General features: G+C 41.1%; 1 protein-coding gene across 5 annotated transcripts in view; it reads left to right on the top strand.

Moving 5' to 3' along the window:
• Positions 1-26,265, top strand: part of DYSF (dysferlin) — a 3,914,743-nt gene that overhangs the window by 2,839,333 nt on the left and 1,049,145 nt on the right. For all 5 annotated transcript variants that reach the window (XM_044064060.1, XM_044064063.1, XM_044064061.1 and 2 more), the window contains one exon: positions 196-377. In XM_044064060.1, coding sequence (XP_043919995.1) covers positions 196-377 — 182 coding nt within the window. The remainder of the gene's footprint in view (positions 1-195; positions 378-26,265) is intronic.

Here is a 26,265-nt window from a genome sequence, read left to right as displayed (position 1 = left end):
TAATTTGACTGCATTCTAAAAATGGATTATAAAGCATTATTTTTAAGTCATGCTAGATATGTACTTGGTCAACATAATGTGGTACGTACAGATATTGGTATGGGCCTGTAAATTCGTTGTTTCAGAGAAATTTGACTTAGTAATTAATATTATCAAATATATCCACAATTATGTCTTTATCATTTTATTTTCCAGATCCCTATGCGATTGTCTCTTTCCTCCATCAAAGTCAGAAGACAGTGACATGTAGGAACACCCTGAATCCAACATGGGATCAGACACTGATATTTTATGAGATTGAAATATTTGGAGATCCCCAAATCATTGAAAAAAATCCACCTAACATTATGATAGAAATTTTTGATGCAGACACATATGTAAGTTAAATGCAATATCTCTGCAGAGTTTTTTTCAGCTGTCACATTGCTTACTGTCCAGTTAAGATGGTAATATCTTGAAAGAATCTGATTTTCTCTTATAATGTTGTTTGCCACTGATGTGTATTTAGTGTTTGTTCTGCAGTGACATAGGTTTGGTAATATTGGTCAACTTTGGAGTGTGAGGCAACATACCTGAGCTAACAAGCATAAGTGGTGCTTTAGTATTGCATGAACAGTGCCTCAGGTGGAAGCAGTGAACCTGAGGCATGGTGTTAAAGCAAGGCTGCTAGTGTCTGGTTGTTGAAGTGCTTATCAACTCTCAAGAAAACAAACAAACAAAAAAAAAAAAAAACAATCATTTTTCAGTGTCATATTCTCCAGCCCATAGAATGGGAAATTTCTGGATGTATTCTTACTGTTCCCACCGATTTCACATCTCCTGACAAACTGCAGTGAAGAATAACCAGAACTTATTCATGTCATCCCCTGATGGTAAAGAAGGGTTAAATGGATAATGGGGTACAACACGATGGTAATATGGAACTATAGAGAAAGAAAAACTGTAAGGTGCAATGGTACACCATACAGATATTGGTGTAAACGTTATTTGTGAGGAACAGTAGTGGGCCAAGATCAAGGGCTGCATGCACTGTATTTATGTTTCTTGATTTCTCATGAGTATCAAGCTTGTTGTTGTGTGCAGTATGCATAGGCAATGCACTAGTTAAGTAAGATACAGATTACTTTATTAAAAATGAAATACAAAAAAAATGTTATCAGCATTACGTAAAATAATTTGTAATTATGGTGGGACAGAGAGAAGGCTATGATGTAAACGCTGGTAAAAAATTAGCTGTCACGAGTAACAACTTGGCAAGGTCAAGGGTCTCATTATTGTTTTTATGTTCTGTGTATGCTTTCATGTGTATTCACCTTGTGTCTGTATACAATATGCAGAGACAATACACAATTAAGATGCAGACTGTTGTGTTAAGAAATGAAAGAAAACAATGTTTCAGCATCAGGCAGACTACATGTGAGAAATTAAACATGAATACACTTCTCGTACTCACCTTGACTGGGTAAACTATCACCACTCAAGAATTCATCTCTTTCTTCTCAGGAGCAGCAGTGGATACTTCTATGGCTGCATTTCATAGGGGCACAATAAAATGGGAGGAAAGCATTCATAGGCATGTAGGTGGATGCTGTCCAGTGACAATAATTCTGCCCTGAGAGAGTGCTCAGAATGTCATGGGGTTTGCTCCTAGGGTAAGGACATAATAAGACCTGCATCCTTGTACATCACCTTAGCTTGATGGTTGTCACAGTGTCCATGTTACCATATGTATGCCTGCTTATGAAGGTGTTGGAATATACTGTGTGGTGTAATTGGATGCAGATAACTCACATACTCACAAATCATTCCCTGTTGACAGCCCCCCACCCATGCGGCTCTTTAGTAATGGACAATTCCCTCCCACTTTTTGATGGGTCTTCCCCTCCTGCTGTTGATTTTTTTTGAAGTTCTAACAATGGATGTGTCACCTGTAGGACATGAAACCCATTTGATCTCCCACATAGTTCAGTTAGTATGAGCCTCCTGGCAGGGCACATCAGTCCTTTGGAGCTGCAGGCAGTCTCCTTGGCTATGAAGGCAATGAACACAAACCTGCCTCAGAGTTCTGTACTTATTCACTCAGACAACCTGTCTATTGTGTATTATCTAAATGAGCAAAGGGGCACATAGTCGTACTTCTGTTCAGGAAGACTGTACTCCTCTGCCAGTGGACCACAGGCTAGCTCATTATTATCCCAGAAGTGTGCATCCCTGGACTGTCTAAGCATGTCCTCCAGTCCTCTCCTGGAGCTGCAGTTTCTAAGACCATTTCTGACCTAGATCTTCCACAAGTGGAGCACCTTCGACACTGGCCTTATCCAACTGAGAGAATGCAGACAGTCATCCCCCTATTTTGCTCAGTGCAGCATGGAAATGGAGGTGGCAATGGATACATTCTCCATCCCATAGAGTGGTAAATTTCTGTATGTATTCTCGCTGCTTCCACTGATTTCACATATCCTGACAAACTTCAGGGAAGAAAGACAATAATTTGTTCATGTCATCCTCTGATGGCAAAGGATGGTGTGAGTTCAGATCGTCAGACACCTGGTGGTACAGAAAACCCTTTTATATGTAGCCAAGGGTTTTCCTATGGCTGCAGTTACAGCTGTCTTCAATTGAGGGCATGCCTGTTGATGTAAACCCCTTGATTCCACTGGCTGCCCTGGCTGGTATCAGAGGTTACTGAAGTTAACAAGAACCTTCCATTTGGCAAGCCTATGAATCTGTTTGGAAATGGTTCTGAATTGGGCTAGAGCCTTACTTTGGACTGCCCCAGCTGGTCAATGTTCAGGTGAAGTGGGCCTACCTCAGGCATTTGTATGACTTGGAGCTCAGGCATTCTATAACTAAAGTGTAGGTATCAGATGTTTCTGATCCTCATAATCTTATAGAGTGCAAACTTGTAGCCCAGCACTGGCTGGTTTAGCATTTCCTTAAATAATGCTGTACCTCTTGTCTCCTTTGAAGAACCTGTTTCCCTCTATGGGATAAGTAATTCAATATAGACAGTCTTAACTGTCATCACTCTGAGTCCAACGTCTTAGTGGGGATTAGTTTCATCTCTTGGGAAATGGTCTTTCTATTGGCTTTCACCCTAGTTCACAGGATTTTGGAAGTTAAGGCCACCATTTGTCTGAAACATATTCTTCTTTTTCAAGGGTTTGTTTTCCTTTAGGACTTATTCAAATTCCCTTTTGAAAGTGGATTCTGAATTATCCCATAGACATACCACACTTCTGACTGTCTTCTTTGCTGAGACAGAAACCAAAGGAGATAAGACCCTTCACATGGAGGATTTGCATCACTAGCTCACATTTTACTTGACGTAGGTGCATGAATTCAGACAGACAGAGCAGTTGTACATCTGGTTTGGATGGAAAGGCCTGCAGCTGCCAAATAAAATCTATCCCAGTGGATTACCAATGTCATTTTCTTTTGCCATCAGATGTCTAACTATCCATTGAAAAATGCTGCTGACAAACCTGAAATCCTCACTGGGAGTGGCTGCATCTAGCAATTGATTCAAGAATATCTGTGTAGCAAACAGAATTGCATTTGGCAGTTTCTTTTTCGTGTATATCATTACTAAGCATTACTCTAAACTGCACTTCCACAAATTAGGCTGCTTTTGATATTATTGTACTTCAGAGACCAACCTTCTGAATGTGGTCTTTGAACTGCCCACTGGCTGCCCTCACCCCGAAGGTTACTGTGTAGGATTCAGTCTGGTCACAAGACCCACAAAGGAGGCTCTGTGATGGTGGGTATAACAGATGCATTTCACATCTTCGTAGCTGATTTATGAGAGTAAACTTTTTTATTGGTCACATCTGCCCTTCCTGCATCCTACTAATAGTGGATATTCTCCCTTTCAGCTTTGGCTGTTGGAATTCTGTGTAAGTTATGCAAGCATACACCTATGTATTACTTGTTAATAGTGTAGGTATAAGTTATGCAAGCATACACCTATGTATTACTTGTTAATAGTGTAGGTATAAGTTATGCAAGCATACACCTATGTATTACTTGTTAATAGTGTAGGTATAAGTTATGCAAGCATACATCTATGCATTACTTGTTAATAGTGTAGGTATAAGTTATGCAAGCATACACCTATGTATTACTTGTTAATAGTATAGGTATAAGTTATGCAAGCATGCACCTATGCATTACTTGTTAATAGTGTAGGTATAAGTTATGCAAGCATACACCTGTGTATTACTTGTTAGTAGTGTAGGTGTCAAATCTTCATTAAGATTTCTTGCTTTGAAGGAGGAAGCATGCTTCTGGCTGTGAGTGAGTCATATGTTTGTAGTTTACACACGGAATCACATTGTACATCCCATACAACTACTGCATCCCAGTGTATGGGATCTTCCAAAGAAAGATGCAGACTGGTAATTCATGGAAAGGATGAACCCCACCTTTGGAACAACCAAGTTGTCTGCTCTCATAGGTCAACCATTGTAGAAAGAACATACCTTTTATATATCAGCTGCGTTTCTTTCTTCATACAGTTATTTTCCCTCAAACTTATTTAGTACAATGTTGTCTGCTCACCCCACTGGCACCCTAGCATGCAACTACTTTACCATGAGGTTTGCCTTCTGTCCTAAACTAGACATTTGTCTTCGTAGTTTGGTAGTCATCTATGAAGTGATGCTGATGGTTTCAAGTGGGATTTTCTTTATCATTGCATTTATATAGATATAATTTAATTGCCAATGTACAGTTTTGTTGTGATATACTTGGTGAAAACTTAGCATGTTTCCCCAACAGCTGAAATCTTAATAGTTGTTTCATTTATTAGGTGTGGCTGTCATAAACATTAAAAATTGGATAATATGGAAATCTTTCAAAAGTATGACATTGCACTTAATTTGGTAAACACTGCCCTAAAGCAATAAAGTTTGGCCCAACATACAGCAAACACAGTGTTTCTAAAAAAGTCAAGAATTCAATGTGTCTTTCAAAGGTAGAACAATTTCTTATCCTGAAGATAAATATAATGCTCATTTTGCAATTAAATCACATTTCATGCATGACATGAACTTTTCTTGCTGCATATACTCATAAAACTATATTCTGTTTGCTAGTTTACATTACAAGATGAAATACTGAAAACATTTTTATAAATCAGCATTATGTCTGATCACTGTGGCCTCAGTAACACAATACAAGTAGTCCTATTCTGCTAGCTTTGCAAGCAAACAGTTGCAGCAATTTAAAAAAATGATTTTAGTACCGCTGTCCTTCTATTCCCATGTTGCAAAATTCATCACATAAAGGATTCCCCAACTAGGCAACCCGAAGGTCCAGCCAGTATACCAAAGACTTTTATGGTGGCAGGGTACGTACGACGTTGCACATAGACAAGCAGCTGACATAGTCCGTAAAAGTGATGTCTGCATGTACCATCCTCAGAACTTCTCTGCCGCCACTCGGACGCCATCTTCTACCATTCATCTGATCACAGAGTGGTTGCTGTTTCAGATAAGTGCCCTGTTGGGGACTTTATTTGTATTTCTTGCTACTGCACGTTTTTTGAGGTTAATCTCATCCAATAAAGGCAAGTGCTATTGTGGTAGACAAATTCCACACAAAGATAACTACAATCAGTGTCTTCTGTTTGAGGTCTGCTCACAACTATAAGGCCTGTGCAATCTGTCAGTTGTTTGTTCCTAAGACATTCTGCAGTCATCTTTCTGCCCTTAACATCTATCAGAGACTCAAGTAACTAGCTGTTGCAATGGAGGGTATGGTGGGTCTGTCCAGTCAGCCTCTGAAAAAGATAAAAAAGATTAGGCCTGAATCTTTGGCTGCACCTCTGAACCTGGATGTCCCCCTCAAACCAGTGAAGGCCCAGAGGTCCGTTCAGTGCTTGGTTCTCTTACTGCAGTGGATACCAGTTTGGAGACTGTTAAGGAGCGTTCCATTTGCACATCCACTGAGGTCTTGCAGACGTCCATTTGGGACGATAAGCGGTAACCGCAGCCCACTACTTTGGACGTTCCTCTGTGTACCTCTTCTGGCTTACCTATTGAAGACAGTCTGATGTCTGTGCAGGAACCTGGGCCTGCGTTAGCCCATCTATCCCAGCCTAGGTTTGATCCTCCCTCTAAAAAGAAACAAAAACATGTGTCCTCTTCTCAGGGTCCTTCTCCAGACTGGTCAGCCTTTTGCCAAGGAATTCTTAGTGCTTTCCTAAAACTAAGAGCTTCCTCTGTTTAACCTCCTACTTCAGTTTCTCCCCCTCCCTTTTTACCTAAGAGTTCTGCTGTGGAACAGGAGACCTCTGAGGAAGAAGCTTCATCCTCAGATGAGTCTTTAATCTACTCAACACACACTGACCCCCCCCCCCCCCTCCCCGGGTTATGCTTCCCCTGAAGTAGATTCCAATGGTGTGGACTTCCCTGAGGAAGACATATCCTTTGGAGAGACTGTCTCAGGGATGAGAGACTTTTTTAAGTGGGAAAGCTGACAAGTGTCTGAAGTGCAGTAAAGATATTATGACATCTTACAGATGGAGTCCCCTTCTCCTTCAGCCATTCCTCCTGTGGGTCCTGCTTTCCAGGATGCTTTTCTTTCAGTGTAAAAAAATCAAGATTCTCAACCACCAGCCCCAAAAAGGTCTGACAGGTTCTATACAGTCCCTGAGGACAGCAAATATATTTTCAAATACTCCCCTGTAGATCTGGCTGTGATTTCAGTGTCTGCAGATATATCTTCCAGAATTCTGCTCTCCATGACCCTTCTCCCTTTAGATAAAGGCAGGGAAACAATAGAGAGGATAGGTAAACAAGCCTACACATCCTGTACTTTAGTCTTTAGGGCCATTAACTATCAGATGTCTAAGTATATTCTGGTCCTGCTGTCCCAAGCTTCAGAGCTGTTGACAGATCTCCCCGACTCTGCAGCCAAAGCACAGCTTTCATCTCTCTCTTGGCAGCCTCTTACCAAGTAACTAAACACTGCATTAAGCGTAGTTATGATGCAGCTGACATAGCTGCTAGATCAGCTGCATCGGGATTTGCCCTTAGGATGTACTCCTGGCTAAGACTGCGGCCTTTGCCTGATGATACCAGGCCAGAACTTATGGATGCACCTCTCGATAATACTGCCCTTTTTGGTGCTAATGCTGCTGCCCTTTTCAAATCTTTACAAGAAAAATGGAAAGAGTTACAGGAACTGAAGTATGTTTTTGTGTTGCCAGTCCCAAAGTATCATAAGAATTAGCTTTCCAAACCTCATTTTGTGAGGAAGAAGGCACGCACTCCTCCCCTCCATCACAAGAAAGGGACATGCAGGTAAAGCTCCTCCAGATCACAACCAGCTTCTGCCCAAAAGCCCTTCTTTCCTGACAAGCCAGGTAGTCTGTAACTACTTGGCCAATCTTTCCAGCATCCCTCTTTTCCAGTGCCTCTCTTATTTTCTTCCTTCCTGAATCATCATTACTACAGAAAAATGAGTCCTTTCCATTGTTCAAAATGGCTACTGCATGGTATGGAAGTCTGTTCCTCCTTTCATAGGCATCCCTCAACCCCCTCAATACCAGATAATTATTTTTCCTCAGGTGTTAAAAGATTTGATCTCTCAGGGAACCATTCAAGAAATTCCCCCTCTCCAAAGAGGAAAAGGGTTCTATTCTAGGATGTTCCTAGTCCCCAGGAAAGATGGTCCATGGATAGCAATCTTAGATCTGTCCCAACTCAATATATTCCATCAGTTGCCCACCTTCTGCATACTCACTGTCCAGACTCTGTTCCCTTTTTTGCTTCCTCAGGCCTTTCTGGTTTCTCTAGACATCAAGGACACATATCTTCATATTACCATTCATCCTCTGTTCAGGGAATACTTACATTTTTCTGCTGCTTCCTCTCATTTTCAGTTTTGTGCTTTGCCCTTTGGACTTTCCACAGCTCCAAGGGTCTTCACAAAATGTTTGGCTCCTGTCATTGCCTTTTGCAGACTTCAGGAATTTCTGATTTACCCTTACCTGGATGACCTGCTAATTCAAGCAAGTCATCCAGACATTCTGCAACAGAACCTACAAACCACCATATCACTACTCCAAGGCCTGGGGTTCACTATCAGCTACAGCAAGTCTTCTCTCAGCCCTTCTCAGGATCATGTTTTCCTGGGCTGCAGAATAAGGACAGACCTTATGATGACTTTCCTCCCTACACAAAAATGCAGCCTCTTCTGTCCTACTTCCAACACTTGATCCCTCAGCAACAGTGTCAGCCAGAGAGTCTCTTTGCATGCTGAGGTTCATGGCATCTGTAATTCCCATGTGACCCTTAGCCAGACTTCACATGCCAACATACCAGTGGTATCTGAAAACACTCTGGTGCCAGCATGCTCATCCTCTGGAGTTTGTTCTCCCTCTTCTCCCTTGTCTGAAGAAAGAGATACACTTGTGGATTCAACAAATTTCTCTGAAACCAAGCCTTCCTTTACAGGCCCCACATCCTGTGAAGGAAGTATTTACAGATGCTTCAAACATGGGTGGGGAGCAACATTGGGGCACTTAAAAGTTCAAAGCCGTTGGCCTCCATAAGGAAACAACTTATCAAGATCAAAGAGATTAGGGCTTTGATTGTAGCACTCCAAGCTTTCCAGTCTGCCCTCTAACTAGGGCCTCTGAAACTGATTACGGACAACACCACAGTTCTTTGGTATGTGATCAGCAGGGCTGGACAATGTCTTACGTGCCCTGCAGGCTGGCCTTTCAGGCCTGGGAGATTGCTTCTCAAGCAGAGGTCACATTACTAGCTGTTTACAGTCCCTCAGCTCAAAATGTTTTGGGAGACACTCTCAGCAGGTCCATGACACAAGCCCATAAATGGATGCTTCACAGGGATGTGTTTCTGGACATTCTCCACCAGTGGGATATTCTTCAAGTAAATCTCTTTGCCTCCTCCTTGAACAGAGAATTTCCAAAATTTTGTGCCAGAATCCCAGGCCCTCTTGTATGGAAGGTAGACTCTCTGTCATTCTCATGGAAGGGGTTGTTTCTTTATGCATCCCCCCCTTCCCACTCATTCAGAAAGTTCTGCTGAAAATACAGCAGGACAAGCCAAAAAGCTTGTTGTTGACCCCCTTTTGGTCAATACAGCACTGTTTCCCTCTTCTACAGTTAGCCAAAGGCAATCATCACAAGTTACCTCACAGGGTGGATCTTCTCACGCAGGACAAGGGATGTCTTATACATTTATTGGAGAGAGATAAAGCTAAAGACATTTTGCGCAAAATAAAAAAGTAGGTATGTTTAAATGTGTTTTTTGCACATTGTGCAAGCAAATAAAAGTGGATGATAAATTCACTATAAAAAATAGAACATACAAAATTAATAAATATTTTAACTGTGAGTCTGTGCAAGTGGTATATTTAGTTATGTGCGAAACGTGGCTTGCCTACTTTGTAGGTAAAGTAGTAGGAAATTAAAGAAGCGGATGTATGAACATTTTTTGAATATCAAAAACAAAAAAAAAAAAACACTAATGCATTCTTCAGGCATTTCCGGACCACCGATTTAAGTTTTTGGTGATTGATCAAGTATTAAAGGATATTATATTGAAGAACATTTAGATAAATAAGAGCTGCAGTGGCAGCTTAGGTAAGATGCCACTAATCATTCTGGTTTAAACGATTCTGTTTATATAAACTCTATTTTAAAATTAAAGTATTTTAATGCTTAATTAAGTTAATTGAGGTATTTAGTGGAGCAGCTTTGGGTAGGTTGTTTTTAAACATGTGACAGATGGTTTTAGAGTATTTAAGTGTTTCATATATATTGTATGTTTAGTTCTGATGAAGTTCCTACAGTTTGGTATGAAAGTGCTCATCTGTGGTTAATAAAGATCTGGTCGGTTGTTCTGGTTTCATTGTTCCTGTGTTACAGTGTGGTTTGTTGAAGTTCAGTGTTCTGTGTTCACCACTTTGTTTTTGAGATCTTTATACATCCACACTTAACAACTCTGAGCCTGACTTTATGCATGATAGATTCGTTTCTGACACCTTTTTCTCTGAGGATATACTTCTAGTCCTGCAGGAGGCCAGGAAACCCAGTACTAGTTGATCCTCTTTGTCCAAATGGAAGAGGTTCTCCATCTGGGGTCTAAAAAAATGGATAGATCCATTTTCAGTGGACATTCCCCTAGTTGTTTGTTACTTGTGTGAGCTGCTTAAGGCTGGATTGGCTTACTTTTCTGTTAAAGCCCACCTAATTCGCCATTTCTGCATGCCTGCCTCTATCTCCTTTTTTAGCTTCTAGGCTAGAGGTTAAGCTTTTCTTAAAGGTGTCCTTCACATGAGGCCTCCCAAGAAACCTGCTCTCCCTCCCTGGGATTTGAATTTTGTACTGGAAAAGCTTATTCAGGTCCCCTTTTGACCCTGCAGTCTCCGCTTCTTTGAAGTTTTGCACGTGGAAAACTGTTTTGCTGGTAGCCATCATCTCTGCTAGAAGAGTTCCTGAACTCCAAGCCTTAATGGCTTGTCAACCTTTCCTGATCTTCCACAAGGATGGGGTTTTTCTCCGTACTAACCCCTCCGTCATGCCTAAAGTGGTTAATGACTTGTCCCTTAACCGATTTGTTCATCTACCTACTTTCTTTCCTGCTACTCAAAATTCTAGTGAAAGACTGCTTCATACCTTGGATGTGCATAAACAACTCAGATTTTGCCTAGACAAGACCAAGCCCATTAGGATATCTGAGCAACTGTTTGTTTCCTTTCATCCCAGGGAGCTGGGAAACCTGTTTCTAAACAAACTATTTCCCCTTGGGTCTCTAAGGCCATTTCCTTTGGCTATGTGTTCCATAGAAAGACACTCTCTTCCTCAGTAAAAGCTCATGCCACTAGGGCTGTAGCTTCCTCTGGCGCCTTCTTCAATGGTTTGGACACTGCCTGTATTCTGGAAGCAGCTATATGGTCTTCTGTCCACACCTTCACCAAACATTACAAGCTGGATACTATCTCTAGATCCAGAGCAGGCTTTGCCAGGGTAGTCTTGCTAGGGTTCATGGAGACTTCACCTGCTCCATCCTCCCTTTCCCTTTCATGAGCTTTGGTACTGTTCCTCATATTATGAATACAGAAACATGGGAATAGAAGGACATAGAATAGATGTGTAATATCTGACCATAACCATAGATGCCCTTCTCTTCTGAGTTCCCAACCTTCAAGAGCATCTCCAAACTACTTACAGTGCAGATGTATAGCCTGTGGTGCTCTGTGCTGATTTAAATAAAGTAACCACACCATTCTGAATGCTGCCTGGGCAGTGTATGGGTGCATAGCGTACATCATTATGCTGTTTACACATTACCAGTATCCACCCTTAGACCTTACTTCTTTTTCAAGGAGGTATAGACCAGTCATACTGGGGGTGTATTTGTGGATACCCAGCCAGTTGTCTTACTCCTTTTTGAAAGATGAAAGTGTGTTGCACTTCTTAATTTGGAGTGGAAGATGGTTCCAGTAAGCACTGTATGACAAATCTGTCTGTCCACTATATTTTTATTTATTTGCTGAAGCAAGTTTTGATCCCTGGTTCTAGTGTTAGTGGAACTGTTTGATTTGTAGAGATATAAAAAGTCTAGGGTTGTACTGACTCAAGGGATCTGTAAAAAAAATGAAAATTGTGACTTTGGACCCAAGACTGTTGCAATCATTATTCAGCTACAAAAATGCTCCTCAGATAGTAACACACTTGTGTCCAGCAGGGCTTCCTCTGTTATGAAGGAGAAGATCCACATTTGACGTATTTGAAGAGTAAAGTTAACAGAAGACAGTAGGCTTAGAGACAGAAGTTCAGTATACAAAGCAAAGAAGTTTGCACCAGAAGATAAAGTCTCTATGAGGAACAGTAGTCATTGTCACAATTCTGTCCTTAACACCCTGAGAATTGTTTGGACCCTTTGTCTTGTACTGTGGTCATTGATCATAGTCTGGTTGTAAGAAACATGTTGATCAAGCCAGAACAAGAGCTGCAGACTGAACCAGAACTTAAGCTGAAAAATATCTGACTGCACCTCTGATATCCGGAAATAGTGAAGTATCCATACTTGCATTGTAACAGAAGCCATTCTTTAAATGTTCACATAAGTCTGTTATAACAGCATGGAGACTATCTGCATATGGAAGACATACCCTCACTTACCTAAAAACACTACAGCTGGAATTCAAAAAGGGTTACTATGAACAGTAAGCCTTACCATGATCGGAGCGGCTTTCACCTCGTCATAATCCTTTCTGATTGAGAGACTGCCCCACCACACTGATTTTCCTCCAGTGGGTGCATCAGCATGAAAGGCAGTCCTGCCATCCTGCCACCAATAGTAGATGGTAATGAGGCAATCCATGGCAGAGGCTAGTGCTAATTAGCCATGTGCCATCCCCCAGAAATGCCTGCAGTTTCCGATTTACACTTCCAAATGATTCATAGAATTGAATGGCTGTGTAATTTATCATGATCACTGGAAAAATGTAACATTGTCAAAAGACAGTGGCCACCCATTGACTTCAGTGGAAGAAGACATGATGCAGATAAGTTCAGTGAAGTTAAGCAGAGGGCCCAGGCAGGTATGATCCTAGCCCTGAGTAGCATCGCATCCTGCCTTCTCCCAAAATGATACCACAGTATAAGGACACAATGATTGACTTCAATAATTGGCTAAGCTTCTGATGTCATTCAAATGGGATACAGTATCTGTCTGCCTGGGACGACATGATCGACAGACCACGATGCTTTGCCAGAGATGGTCTGCACCTGTCGCCCCTGGGATTCAGGTTACTGGCTAAGGCTCTTGCCACCCCTACAGTGCCTTTTTTAGGCAAAGTTCAAAGGACAAAACCACCACTGTAACAAGAACAAGCATGCAAAATCTGAAGGTAATGCTACTCAATGCTAGAAGTCTAAACCTCAAAATGCACTCTCTCGAGGCACTCCTAAAAATGGAGAACATCGATATGTGTGCAGTAACTGAGACCTGGTTCAGAAAGCACCCCTGCAATACCAGGCTGCAACTCTTACCACACTTTTCAGCCACCAAACCAGGACCGAAACACTAAAGGTGGAGGAGTGTCCATATTCACCAAGGATATTCACACCACCAGGCTAGTTGCCCAACACAATGCATCTGAAATTCTCCAGGTGCAACTAACACTAGGTAAGACTGCAATCCAAACTGTAGTTTACTACAGATCCCCCACCATGCCCCAAGATTCTCACTACACCTTTCTAAACATACTGGAAAATATTAAGATACAACCAAACACCCTAATACTGGGTGATTTCAACTACCCTGCCATTAACTGGGAAAACTACTCATGTACCAACACCTTTGCCTAACGGTTCTTGGAATTCATAAATTCCAATGCCTTGGATCAACTAATCCATAGTCCCACCAGGGGCTCCAATATCCTAGACTTGGTCATTACCAACATGGGAAATCGATGCTCCACACCTATGGTCACCCCCTCGCTGGTCAGGTCTGACCATAAGCTAATCACCCTTGACATCCACATCCCTCCCCCACCCCCCAGTAAGGAAACCTCCATACAAAACGTCTCCAAAGCCAACTTCATGCTACTCAAGTCAGAAGTGACAAACTTCATGACACCCATGCAGACATTACCTGAAAGTATTGACTGCTGAATCCTATACTAAGGCACTGTATGAGCACATCCACTCGTGCATGAATCGTGCCATCCCAAATAGAACCAAGATGCTCTCCTCCAAAAAAAGGGACCCAATGTGGTGGTCCCCTGCCATAAACAAACTTTACAACAAAAGGAATAAACTGTTGCAGAAAAGAGGAAAATCCCAGGATGCAAAAAGCTCCCTTACCAGCCTCAGTAAGAAGCTGAGATCCCTCATAAAATCCTCCAAAGCTAGTTTGCCTAAGATTCCAAAGACAACCACAAGGCATTCTATAGCTATGTCAAGAATCTAAGTGGCAATGCTCAGATCTGCTCTGAGCTACAACAGAATGGCATTAAATATACTGATCCCAAGGATATTGCCAATATCCTGGCAGATCAATTCAGTGGCAACTTCACCCCCCTCTTACCTCCTAAAGGGCCCATTTCAATACCAAATGATTGCCAAATTCCGGTAATAATGGCCACACAGGTAAAAACTGCACTCTCCAAAGCTAAGAATACAGCATCCATGGGACCAGATGACATCCTCGGCTGTGTACTACATGAACTACAAAATGAACTGGCACCTCACCTAAGTGTCATGTTTAATCATACCCTCACCTCAGGCTTTGTGCCCACTGAGTAGCGCACAGCTACAGTTATCCCACTCCACAAAGTGGGATCCACTTTGAATCCTGGGAACTACCGCCCCATCAGTCTGACGAGCCTGATCTGCAAGGCCATGGAACGTATTATCATGGAACTTATAAACAAAGACATTGGCAACCTTCAAACACTGGACCCCACCCAATTTGGGTTTGTGAAGGGCCGATCTTGTCTCCTGAACCTGATTGACTTCTTCAATTCAGTCTCCAGAGCTGTGGACGAGGGTGAGGTGGTCCACACATCCTATCTGGACCTCACCAAGGCCTTTGACACCATCCCCCACTCTGGAATCATAGATAAACTTACTAAGCTGGGCATTAATCCCTACGTCACTAGATGGGTTGCCAACTGGCTTACTGACAGAACCCAGAATGTAAAAGTAGCCGACTCCAAATCCAGCTCCAGACAAGTGACAAGTGGAGTACCTCAGGGTTAGTCCTGGGACCGCTTTTGTTTGGCATCTACTTCTCTGAAGTACAGGGCAACACTAAGGGACTCTGGCTAACAAAGTTCGCAGATGACTGGAAACTGGGAGTCATTATTGAATCCCCATATCATGTGGATATTCTACAAAAGGGCCTTACAGAAACAGATGCTTGGTGCCAGAGCCATGGGCTCAAGCACAGTGCCAAGAAATGTATAGTTATCCCCTTTGGATGTACCTGTGAATTACCACATAGGTGGCAGTACACTAAACACCGAAAGTGTGATAAGAGACTTAGGGACACAGGAGTAAAATGGTCTCACCTTCAATAATCACATCCCCACAACAGTCAGGAAATCCTTCTATGTGGCACACCTCATCACTAAAGGTTTTCATCCAGAAAAAAAGGAGGTCATTGTCCCACTGTACTCATCCCTCATTAGACCCATTGTAGAATACAATGCTCCGTTTGGTATGTACCTCTCAAGACATCTGCAACAACTGGAAAGGCTGCAGAAATACCTCACTAAAAGAATCACATGCCTAAAGCAGATGGCCTATGCTGACCATTTAAAAAAACTCCAGCTATACTCTGTTGCATATCGTCTACTCAGAGGTGATCTCTTCTTAACATACAAGGCCATGTCAAACCCAGAGCTGTTGGACATGCTACACTTAAAGAAATTCCAATCTCTCAGAGCCACATGCTCCAGGGATCTAAACCTTGTCATGACAATGAACAAAACATGCTGGAGGGATAGTTTCCTGACCCAGAGACTCCCAGACTCTGGAATAGACTGCCCATACATGTCAAGCAGAGCACCTCTTTGGCTCTCATCAAAAGGAACCCTGACGATGGGATGGGAGATAGGAAATTCACCCTGGGGATCACGTCAGTCACCCTGCTAGACAGGGGTCCAAGGAAGTAAGTATTGTGGGAAGAAATTTTATTTATTTATTTTATTTTACATTTGTTAACCAGGGGTGTCTGACTGAGCCGAAAAGGCCCATTTTCAACAGAGGCCTGGGGAGAAAAGCTCCACATAGAAAAATTACAGATACATTTATACATGATCGGTATACACACAAATTACAAAAGACATGTTTTTACAGTGGTATGCAGCACATCAACAGTTACAGTGGAGAGAACCAACAAAAAAAGATTAATTTAAAAATAAAGGTACTTAATAGATTTGTGGTGCAGAGCTGAAATTTGGAACATCGGTAGAACACATACATAGTACACAGGTACAGTACATACATTGTAGATTAGCCAGTGTTTGTAAGAATAGTTTTCAATCTTAATCAAGTACTCTAGGTTTAGTATGTGTACCTTATCTGCTTTCACTAGCCTGGGGAGCAATCATGACACTGCCAGCTTTGCTTGAGATGTTGCCCGATGAGGTCTTTAAAGGAGGCTTTGGATGATGTGCTTTGAATGCTAGTAGGGACAGAGTTCCATTTTTTAGCCACTGAACTACTATATAGTGCATCTCCAAAGCTATTGTAGCTGTTGGTGACTTCTAGTAGTAGTTTGCTTGATGATCTAAGAGGCCTTTTGGCTGAGTGATGTTGTACTAGGTTTTTGAGGGCAGGACACTTATTGGGGAGGTAATAGATTGAATGACAGAGGCAGAGCTGATTGTAGGCTAGGAGATTGGGTAGTTCAAGCCAGTGGAGCTGTCTCAAAGCAGTACAGTGATGAGTTCTATATGAGCAATTTGCAGCAAAGCAGGCAATTCTGTAATAGCAGGCTTCCATTTTGCTTAGTTCAGTTTTGTTGAGATTAGTCAGAATGGGAGATGCATAGAGTAGGGTGGATAGAAGTTGGGAGCGAGCAATGGCTGATCTTGTGTTGTTGGTAAGAAATGGTTTGATATGGTAGAGTGATCCCAGTTTGGCATGTACTTTTTTAATAGTTAAGCTGAGATGACTATCAAATTTTAGGTGGGAGTCTATGATTATCCCCAATAGCTTAGCCTGTGCCACTGGAGCGATTGGAGTAGCATTTGTGGAGTAGATCATGAATTGACTGTTATCAGTGTTTTTGTTAGAACTGGTTATAATCATAAGCTGAGTTTTCTTTGGATTGAGGATAAGTTGGGCTTTGGTTAGGTAGTTTTCAACATCAGAGAATGCTAGTTGAGTTGTTTTCAGGAGGGTGGGAATGTTTTGTGCAGCACAGATTAAGGTAGTGCCATATGCATACTGAATGATAGATGCATGCAGTCTGGAGGTATGGAGGTCATTTGTGAAGACTGTGAATAGTAGTGGTCCTAAGATAGAACCCTGTGGGACTCCTATAGTTATGGGCAGCTGAGGAGAGAGATAATTTTCCCATTTCACAGCTTGGTACCTGTCAGTTAAGTAGCTTTGGAACCAGATATGAGTGGAATTTGATAGGTGATATTGGTTTAGTTTGTTTAGCAGGATTTGGTGTGAGACTGTGTCAAATGCTGTGGACATATCCAAAAAAAGAGTTGACACCTGCAGGCCTTCATTTTTGGGAAGGTTTACTGTGTCTGTGAAGCAGAGGAGGGCTGTAGTGGTACTATGGGCAGGGCTGAAACCATGCTGAGTAGGTGACAGGATGTTGCTGTCTAGGAGATATTTTAGCATCTGGGTATGGATGCATTTTTCTAGGATTTTGGCTAGGGGGGAGAGTAAAGCAAAGGGGCTGTGGTTATTAAGTTCAGTGGAGGCCCCACCTTTATGTATGGGTGTAACATAGGATATTTTCCAGAGTTTGGACACATAGTTTTCAACAATTGATCTGTTTATGAGAGTGGAGACTGGGATAGCAATAGCATCTGCTGTAAGTTTCAAGAAATAGCTGGGGAGTAGGTCTGCTGCTGTTGATGAGGTTTTTAGTTTGGAGGGCATGCTTTTGATTGAAGTGGTGGAAGCTGTTTTGAGGGTAAAGCTTGTATTAGTGTTATTTGTGTTGGGGGGATAGTGAGGAAGGAACTGTCCTGTGATACTAAGGATAGAATTGAGTTCACAAAGTGGGAGTTGAATTGTGTTTCGATGGGAACTTTAGTGTTGCGGGTGGTTGGTTTGGGGGTAGCCTTTTGGGTAGGTTTTAGTAGCTGGTTTACATTTTTCCAAAATATTTGTGGGTTGTGTTGGTATTTAGTTAGTAATGTCCTGTAGTAGGATTTTTTGTCCAGCCTAATGCATTTTTTTGCAGGGTTGCGCAGTTCTTGGTACTTAGGCTTTGTGTTTCTTTGTTTTTTTGATAGTAAGGCCAGGCAGTGTCTCTGGACTTCAGGATTTGTTTGGTTTCTTTACTGAGCCAGGGGTTTGTAGAGGTTCTAACCTTGATTTTGCGCAATGGAGCAACAGTGTCTAGGTGTTGTAGAAATGTTTTGTTGAAATATGCTACAACCTGGTAAAGTGGGAGGGTTTTTAGGGGGAGTCCAGTCACAGTTACAGAGTAAAGTATTGAGGACCTCAGGAGAGAATTTTGTTTGTGTTTCTAGAGGATATATAGTTAGTGGTTTTGCATATGCTTGTTCTACTACGTATAAAGTATATTATGTTGTGGTCACTTAAGGTGTCTGGGAGACTGCCTGCATGGGGGTACAATGTGGGGCTGTTAGTTAGGACCCAGTCAAGGATGGATTCCCTTTTTGATTTTTTTATCACATCTAGTTGGAATTTGGACTAGCCTGCTGGTAGCCATGGAGATTTATTAGATTACTTGGTGGTTCTGATATGCACGTGAACCAATCTAGGTTGAAATCCCCCAGAATAAGGGTTTCTTGTGAGTATGTGAAAGAACACCAGGATAAGAAGTTTTCAAGACTAGCAGGTGTATTACCAGGTGGAATATAGATCACAATTGTGGTGATGACCTTTTTAGGGTGAAGTTGAAGTTGTGAGTTAAGTATGTCCCAATGATTGGGGGAGGGGTAGGAGTTTGGTAATTGACATACAGTTAAGTTGGACGTATACAGTAAGGCAGTTCCACCCCCTTTACGAAGTGTTCTGTCTTGTCTAATGATATTGTAGCCGGTAGGGTGAACTTCTGAGTTAGCTATGTTTTTATTTAGCCAGATTTCTGTTAAAGCAACTATGTCTGGGGAGTAGTGTGCTATTGTTGCATGGAGTTCAGTTATTTTGTTTTTGATACTTCTAATATTACTATTTAGCATTAAAAGATGATTGGTTTTGCTGCTGTTGTTGATTTGCCCAGGGGTGAAGATCTTGGGGGTGTTAAATTCTGACATTTGTGTTGGAGCAGTTTGTGTTAGACAGGATGGATTTGGGTCTGGGTTGGGGTGGATATCCCCACTTATGGTGAGCCTTGTGTTAAAATGGTGATACAGATGTTGGAGTTTGGTGAGAAGTGTGAGAAAGTATTGTTTTTTTTGGAGTAGGAATGAGGGCATATGTCCAGGGAAATAGCCAGGGAATTGTTATGGCTAGGCTTGTATAGGCCTTAGGGCCGATAGCCTAGTACCAACCTATGAACCTATAAGATATGGGGGGGTGCGGGGGTGTGACTGTGTGAATGTGTATTTCTGTAGTGGCATGAATGGAGTCAGATGAGTGTGTGTGTGTGTGTGTGTGTGTGTGTGTGTGTGTGTGTGTGTGTGTGTGTGTGTGTGTGTGTGTGTGTGTGTGTGCTTTGGAACATGTGCACGTGTGATTATGTTTGTGTCCTTCAATCTGATTGAGTGTAGGGGCTGATTGATGTTCAGTCTGTGAGAGTGTGTGTGTGTTTGTGAGTGCGTGAAAGTCTGAATGTGTGCTTGTGACTGTAGACAGTGACTGTGGCAACACAATGCATGGGTCACCAGTGTACAGTACTAACACAAAGGACTGACAGTTTTAATAGTATAAAAATACAATTCATAGGTTCTTAGGTTCATAGGTTCATAAGTACGTACTAGGCTATCGGCCCTAGGGCCTATACAAGCCCAGCCAAAAAGGTACCCTGACTTTTGCCACCCAAGAAAATTATTTTCCTGTGCCCCTGTCGAGCAGAGCCACAGAAGTGATCCCCGGGGTGAATTTCCTATTTCCCACTCCAATCACCAATAAGGAGCTTTGTTTGATTGATATAGATAGGTAGTTTATTCCAGAGTATGGGAAGTCTCTGGGACAGGAATCTATCCCTCTGGCATGTTCTGTTTATTGTGGTGACAAGGTTTAGGTCCCTAGAGCGTGTAGCTCGGAGGGATTGGGACTTCTTTAAGTGGAGCATGTCCAACAGCTCTAGGTTTGACATAGCTTTGTATGTTAGGCAGAGATCACCTCTGATTAAGCGATATGCGACGGAGTAAAGCTGGAGTTTTTTGAGACGGTCTGCGTAGGGCATCTGTTTGAGGCCAGTAATCCTCTTTGTGAGGTATTTCTGCAGCCTTTCCAGTTGTTGTAGATGTCTTGTTAGGTACATCCCAAAAAGGGTGTTGTACTCTATAATGGGTCTAATGAGTGATGAGTAGAGGGGAACAATGACCTCTTTTTTTCTGGATGATAAACCTTTTGTGATGAGGTGTGCCACATAGAAGGATTTCCTGACTACTGTGGCGATGTGATTATCAAAGGAAAGACTACTGTCCACCTGTGTCCCAAGGTCTCTTATCACACTTTCAGTGTTAAGTATACTACCGCCTATTTTGTAGTTCATGGGTACAGAGTTTTTACCAAAAGGGATGACACTGCACTTTTTGGCATTGAGCTTGAGGCCATGGCTTTGACACCAGGCATCTGTCTCAGTGAGGCCCTTTTGTAGGATGTCCACATCATTAGGAGTTTCAGTTATGGCTCCTAGTTTGCAGTCATCTGCGAACTTCGTTAGCCAAAGAACTTCTGTGTTAGCCTGTACTTCAGGGAAGTAGATACAAAACAGAAGAGGACCCAGGACTGAACCCTGTGGTACTCCACTTATCACTGGTCTGAAGTCAGATTTGGAGTCTGCTACTTTCACTTTGTGGGTTCAGTCAGTGAGCCAGTTGGCAACCCATCTTGTGACATAGGGATTTACAAAAAAGACAGGCACTACGAACTGAAAAATACCAAACAAACGGACAAAACGGCAGAGCAGACTGTACAAAGGTTTAATAAACAGATCCCAGTAAAAACACGATAAACTTCCTTTAAGCGCTTTTCGTTTGTTCTAGGTTAACAAACTTCTTCAGAAGTAATTAATTAACACAGCTACTAGCAATTTATACCAAAAAGTGCGGGAAAACCAAATCAAATTAATGTTTGTAACAATTAAAAAACAATTAAAAAATGTCACATACTTAAAATTGTTTCCAGGAGGTTGTAAAGAGTGTGTTTGATTTTTAATAATGTGTTTGATTTTTAATAAAATGACCACCAGGGACATACACTTCCATCTAAAACCTACACTTAATTTATGCACAATGATTCCAACTATATTAAATAGAAAATAATAAATAGTAAGTGATAAATAGTAGATGAAATCTAGTATTATCTTTGCAAGTTTTTAAGTTTTAAAATACTGGTAATTGAACATGCCTCATTTAATCCGGGATAATTAAAAGCATTCAACTTAATCTGCCATAATAATTCAAGTTCTTCCAATTTAAAGGAAGCAGGACCACCTCTTATATCAGGAACCATATTACTGATGACTAAAAATTTGAATTTATGTGTGGGATTATGATGGACATGTTTTGCCAAAGCGTTGTCCATCTTGTGGGAAATGGTGTATTGGTGTTCATATACCCTATCTCTAAGTCTACGTTCAGTTTTGCCCACGTAAAATGCAAAACACTCAGAACATTTGGCTAAATAAACCAAAAATCTAGTGTTGGAATTGAATCTAGATTTCAACTTATAGGTACTTCCATTGATTGTAAAAGTGTTAGTACAATCAATGAACCTACAGTAGTTACAACTCTCACATTTAGACATACCTGTCACTCTGGAGAGTGAAATATTCCGTCTCTCAAGGAGGTTTTTCAAGTTTTTACCCTTTTTAAAAACTACGTGTGGTTTATGACCTAGAAATTCAAAGACAGTGTGATTAGATTTAAATAATTCCCAATTTTTGGTAATCACATTGACAATGAATTTACTTTGAGTGTTGAATGAAGTCACAAAACTACGTTGGAGAGCCTGTTGATGGGAATTAGAGGTAACTGTCTCGAGGCCGTTGACATCAGGCTCAATTATAGTGACGTTGTCCAAAATCCTATGGTTTCTACTTAGAATTGGTTTGAACCAGTTTCCATTTCTTTTGTATGTGACCTCTTCAATTAATGTATCCAATAATGATTCCGGATAACCCCGATGCAAAAACATCTGCTTCAAAAAAAGACATTCACTAGTGAAGTCTTCATCTAAACTAGAGATCCGTGATGCCCTCACTAGTTGCCCTTTGACAACTGACTTTTTTTGGTGGAATGGGTGGCAGCTGGAGAAGTGAAGAAAAGAGTTGGAATAGGTAGCTTTCCTGTATATTTGGGCAGTAAAAATGCCATCAATTTCATTCTTGACTAACCGGATATCCAGATATGATATAGTGTCAGTATTGAACGTGTGGGTAAATTGTAGGAAACTAGTAGTAAAGTTGAACTTATTGACGATATTAGTGGCTGATAGATCATCTCCTTTTATGAGTATAAAAATATTGTCCAAGAAACGAGTATAATAAACTATACAATCCATCATAGACTCATCTGGAAAGACATGATTAGCCTCCCATTGTGCCATCACTAAGTTTGCGACACTTGCTCCACAGGGGGAGCCCATCGCTAAACCTATTTTCTGAAGAAAGAACTTGTTGTCAAAAATGAAATAGTTGTTGGTCAAAATCAAATCTAATAATTCCATGACTAGAGCAATATCGCTAGTTGATGCACCGTGTTTTTTCATCAGTTCAGCCACCCATTCGACACTTATGTCATGAGGGATACAGGTATACAGATCCTTTACATCTATTGTTAGAAAATTGTAATCATTATTGAACTCCAAGTCGTTTATTTTGGACAAGAATGACCAAGAGTCCTTACAGATGTGTGACTCCAAGATGACATACTTTTGTAACATGGAATCAACCACCTTTGCACATGCATAGGTGGGAGACCCACGGCCATCGATGAGAGGTCTCATAGGAGGATTTACCACATCTTTATGGATTTTGGGAATCCCAAATAAAGATGGATACCTGGGAAACAAGGAACACATATAGTTAAATACTACTTGGTCTACTCTTCCTTCAATAAATAAGTCATTCAAACAGGATTTGATAAGGCTGTATGCCTTATTCACTTCTGATCTTGAACTAACTTGATAAGTGTCACTGTTTAACAGCATTAACATACGCGCTACATAGTCTGAATTGTCGAAAATTACCAACCCTCCCCCTTTATCGGGTTTGCAAATCCGAATATCTTGGGATTGAATATACCTTAAAAATTCCCTTTCAGTTTCATATTCATTGTTTCTGTTGAATGTCCTACTACTAGCCATGTTTCTAAATTCTAACTCACTCACTTGTTCGAAAATTTGAAGCAGGGGGTGAAGAGGGGGATTAAATGTACTAGAAATGCGAAAAGGGTTGTTGTCTAATGTGTCAGGAGCGTTCATGAAGAACAAACCTAAATTAAGTTTCCTCGTGAAAGATTTAAGCTCTACTATAGACTTGGCTATGTCCATATCGTGCCAAGGAACATAAGTGTGACCTTTTGCTAAAAAGTCTACTAAGCCTGATAGTATGACACTGTCAGAAAAGTTATAAACCTTGAAGTCATTGTCCTTATTGAATATAATACTAGGACGTGTGACAAAAGATTGACAGTCAACAGGTTGAATAGGAGCACCAGTTGATTCGTTCACTTCATTCGTGTTACAGGTTGAAAATGAAGAAAACACAGATGAAGGCGGGACATAGACACACGGCTGGTCATCCAAAAGGACAGTTTCATGACTACATTGTGAGTCTCGATTCACCTGGGTGGTTTTGTTCCCCTTTGTTGTTTGGGTCGGGCTCCTAGAGGATTGGTCCTGCGAAAATCCTGTTGACCATCATTTTGGTTGATAGTGTTATTATGTTGTTGTTGACTAGCCTGGTTAAAATGTCTGTTGTTGTAATTATAGTTGACACGTGAAGTATTCATGAGTCTTTCACTTCTACGAACTGCTTCTTGACCAGTTTCAGACGTATTGGGTGGGCTGAAATTATCATATTCGTCTGAACGGACAACAGGCCGCGCAGAAGGACTAGACATTTGATCAGCCAAATGGGAGGAAGTTGAAATGTCTAGATTGTTGGTAGATAGTAGATCTTTACTTGTCAAGTCAGTAAGTGAATGGCCAAGTTGCCAAATCTGTGCTGCTGGTGGAGGTGGGTAAGCCATACCATACCCTGTCTGTAAGAATTGCAGTCACGGTCTAGTTTCTTGGTTTTATTTATACTTAACTTAGACATGTGCTGGTTAATGCTTGAGAAAGTTCTACCATAGTCGAACTTGTACCTATCAAATTGATTGTCATGTAAAACTTTGTTGTCAACTTCTTTAACCAAACTCGACACATTATCAGCCATCAAAGAATAATGCTTGATCATTACTTCAAGCAGTTCAAAGCCCTGCCTATCGAATAACTCAATCAATTCTAGATGGAACTGTGAGTCCTTAATTAGACTGGTCGGGTATTGAACCCTTCGAAGGCCCTTAGGTATGACCTTCTTACTTAAGCATTCCTTGAAATATGCTATTTCGAGTTGAGTTTTTTTATATTTTAACAGCAAGTTGTCTAGCAGTTTCAAATTAGACACAATATCTGAATAGGTACTATTATTACCTTCAGTTTGATGTGCAGTAGTTGAATTCGAAAGACGTTCAGTCCCGAAGTAAAAGTTATTGTCCATCCATGCTGATAACGAGCATGGGTTACCGTCTAAATCTTTTAAAATGTTTATTGAGCCTTGTTGTTGGTGGTTGAAGTTCTCATCGGGTTCACCATTCCGAGTGACACCCGATGGAAGCAGTAGTTGGTTTGACGAACGGTTGGATGATACCGTCGGATCAGTACGGTTTAAAGAAGGGACTGTATCAGCTGTTCTCTGAGCCGGTGGTGGTGTGCTCTCATCCAATACTCGTTCGTCGGCAACAACTTCCTGCTGGTTTGACGCTGAAACACTTGCCGGTAAATTTAAAACATTTTGATGAACGGGTGTAGCTTTAATCCTCCGCACTTCTGAATCAGTGATAGTAGCAATATGCGAAGATAAACAGTTGGAAAGAGTTGTTTGATTTTTGTCCAATTGGTCTAGTCGATTACAAATCGACTCAATCTTACTAAGCAATGCAGGTAGCATGTTGTTTGTAAATTCTCCTTCAGGACTTGCTACCTTAGCGGGACCAGAATCCTGCTTGTTAGTAGCACCATTTAAGACAGTTCCAATTTGTGAATACAGTTCTTGAGATGCCGTTAAGTCAGACGCCATAGAGAACTAGTAAAAAAGACAGGCACTACGAACTGAAAAATACCAAACAAACGGACAAAACGGCAGAGCAGACTGTACAAAGGTTTAATAAACAAATCCCAGTAAAAACACGATAAACTTCCTTTAAGCGCTTTTCGTTTATTCTAGGTTAACAAACTTCTTCAGAAGTAATTAATTAACACAGCTACTAGCAATTTATACCAAAAAGTGCGGGAAAACCAAATCCAATTAATGTTTGTAACAATTAAAAACAATTAAAAAATGTCACATACTAAAAATTGTTTCCAGGAGGTTGTAAAGAATGTGTTTGATTTTTAACAATGTGTTTGATTTTTAACAAAATAACCACCAGGGACATACACTTCCATCTAAAACCTACACTTAATTTATGCACAGTAATTCCAACTATGTTAAATAGAAAATAATAAATAGTAAGTGATAAATAGTAGATGAAATCTAGTATTATCTTTGCAAGTTTTTAAGTTTTAAAATACTGGTAATTGAACATGCCTCATTTAATCCGGGATAATTAAAAGCATTCAACTTAATCTGCCATAATAATTCAAGTTCTTCCAATGTAAAGGAAGCAGGACCACCTCTTATATCAGGAACCATATTATTGATGACTAAAAATTTGAATTTATGTGTGGGATTATGATGGACATGTTTTGCCAAAGCGTTGTCCATTTTGTTGTGGGAAATGGCGTATTGGTGTTCATACACCCTATCTCTAAGTCTACGTTCAGTTTTGCCCACGTAAAATGCAAAGCACTCAGAACATTTGGCTAAATAAGGTTTAGGTCCCTAGAGCGTGTAGCTCGGAGGAATTGGGACTTCTTTAAGTGGAGCATGTCCAACAGCTCTGGGTTTGACATAGCTTTGTATGTTAGGCAGAGATCACCTCTGAGTAAGCGATATGCGACGGAGTAAAGCTGGAGTTTTTTGAGACGGTCTGCGTAGGGCATCTGTTTGAGGCCAGTAATCCTCTTTGTGAGGTATTTCTGCAGCCTTTCCAGTTGTTGTAGATGTCTTGTTAGGTATATACCAAAAAGGGTGTTGTACTCTATAATGGGTCTAATGAGTGATGAGTAGA

The sequence above is a fragment of the Protopterus annectens genome, chromosome 2.part2, assembly GCF_019279795.1.
Source record: "Protopterus annectens isolate FY-2018-M chromosome 2.part2, PAN1.0, whole genome shotgun sequence".
Lineage (NCBI taxonomy): Eukaryota > Metazoa > Chordata > Ceratodontiformes > Protopteridae > Protopterus > Protopterus annectens.
This window is presented reverse-complemented; position numbering and strand designations above follow the sequence as displayed.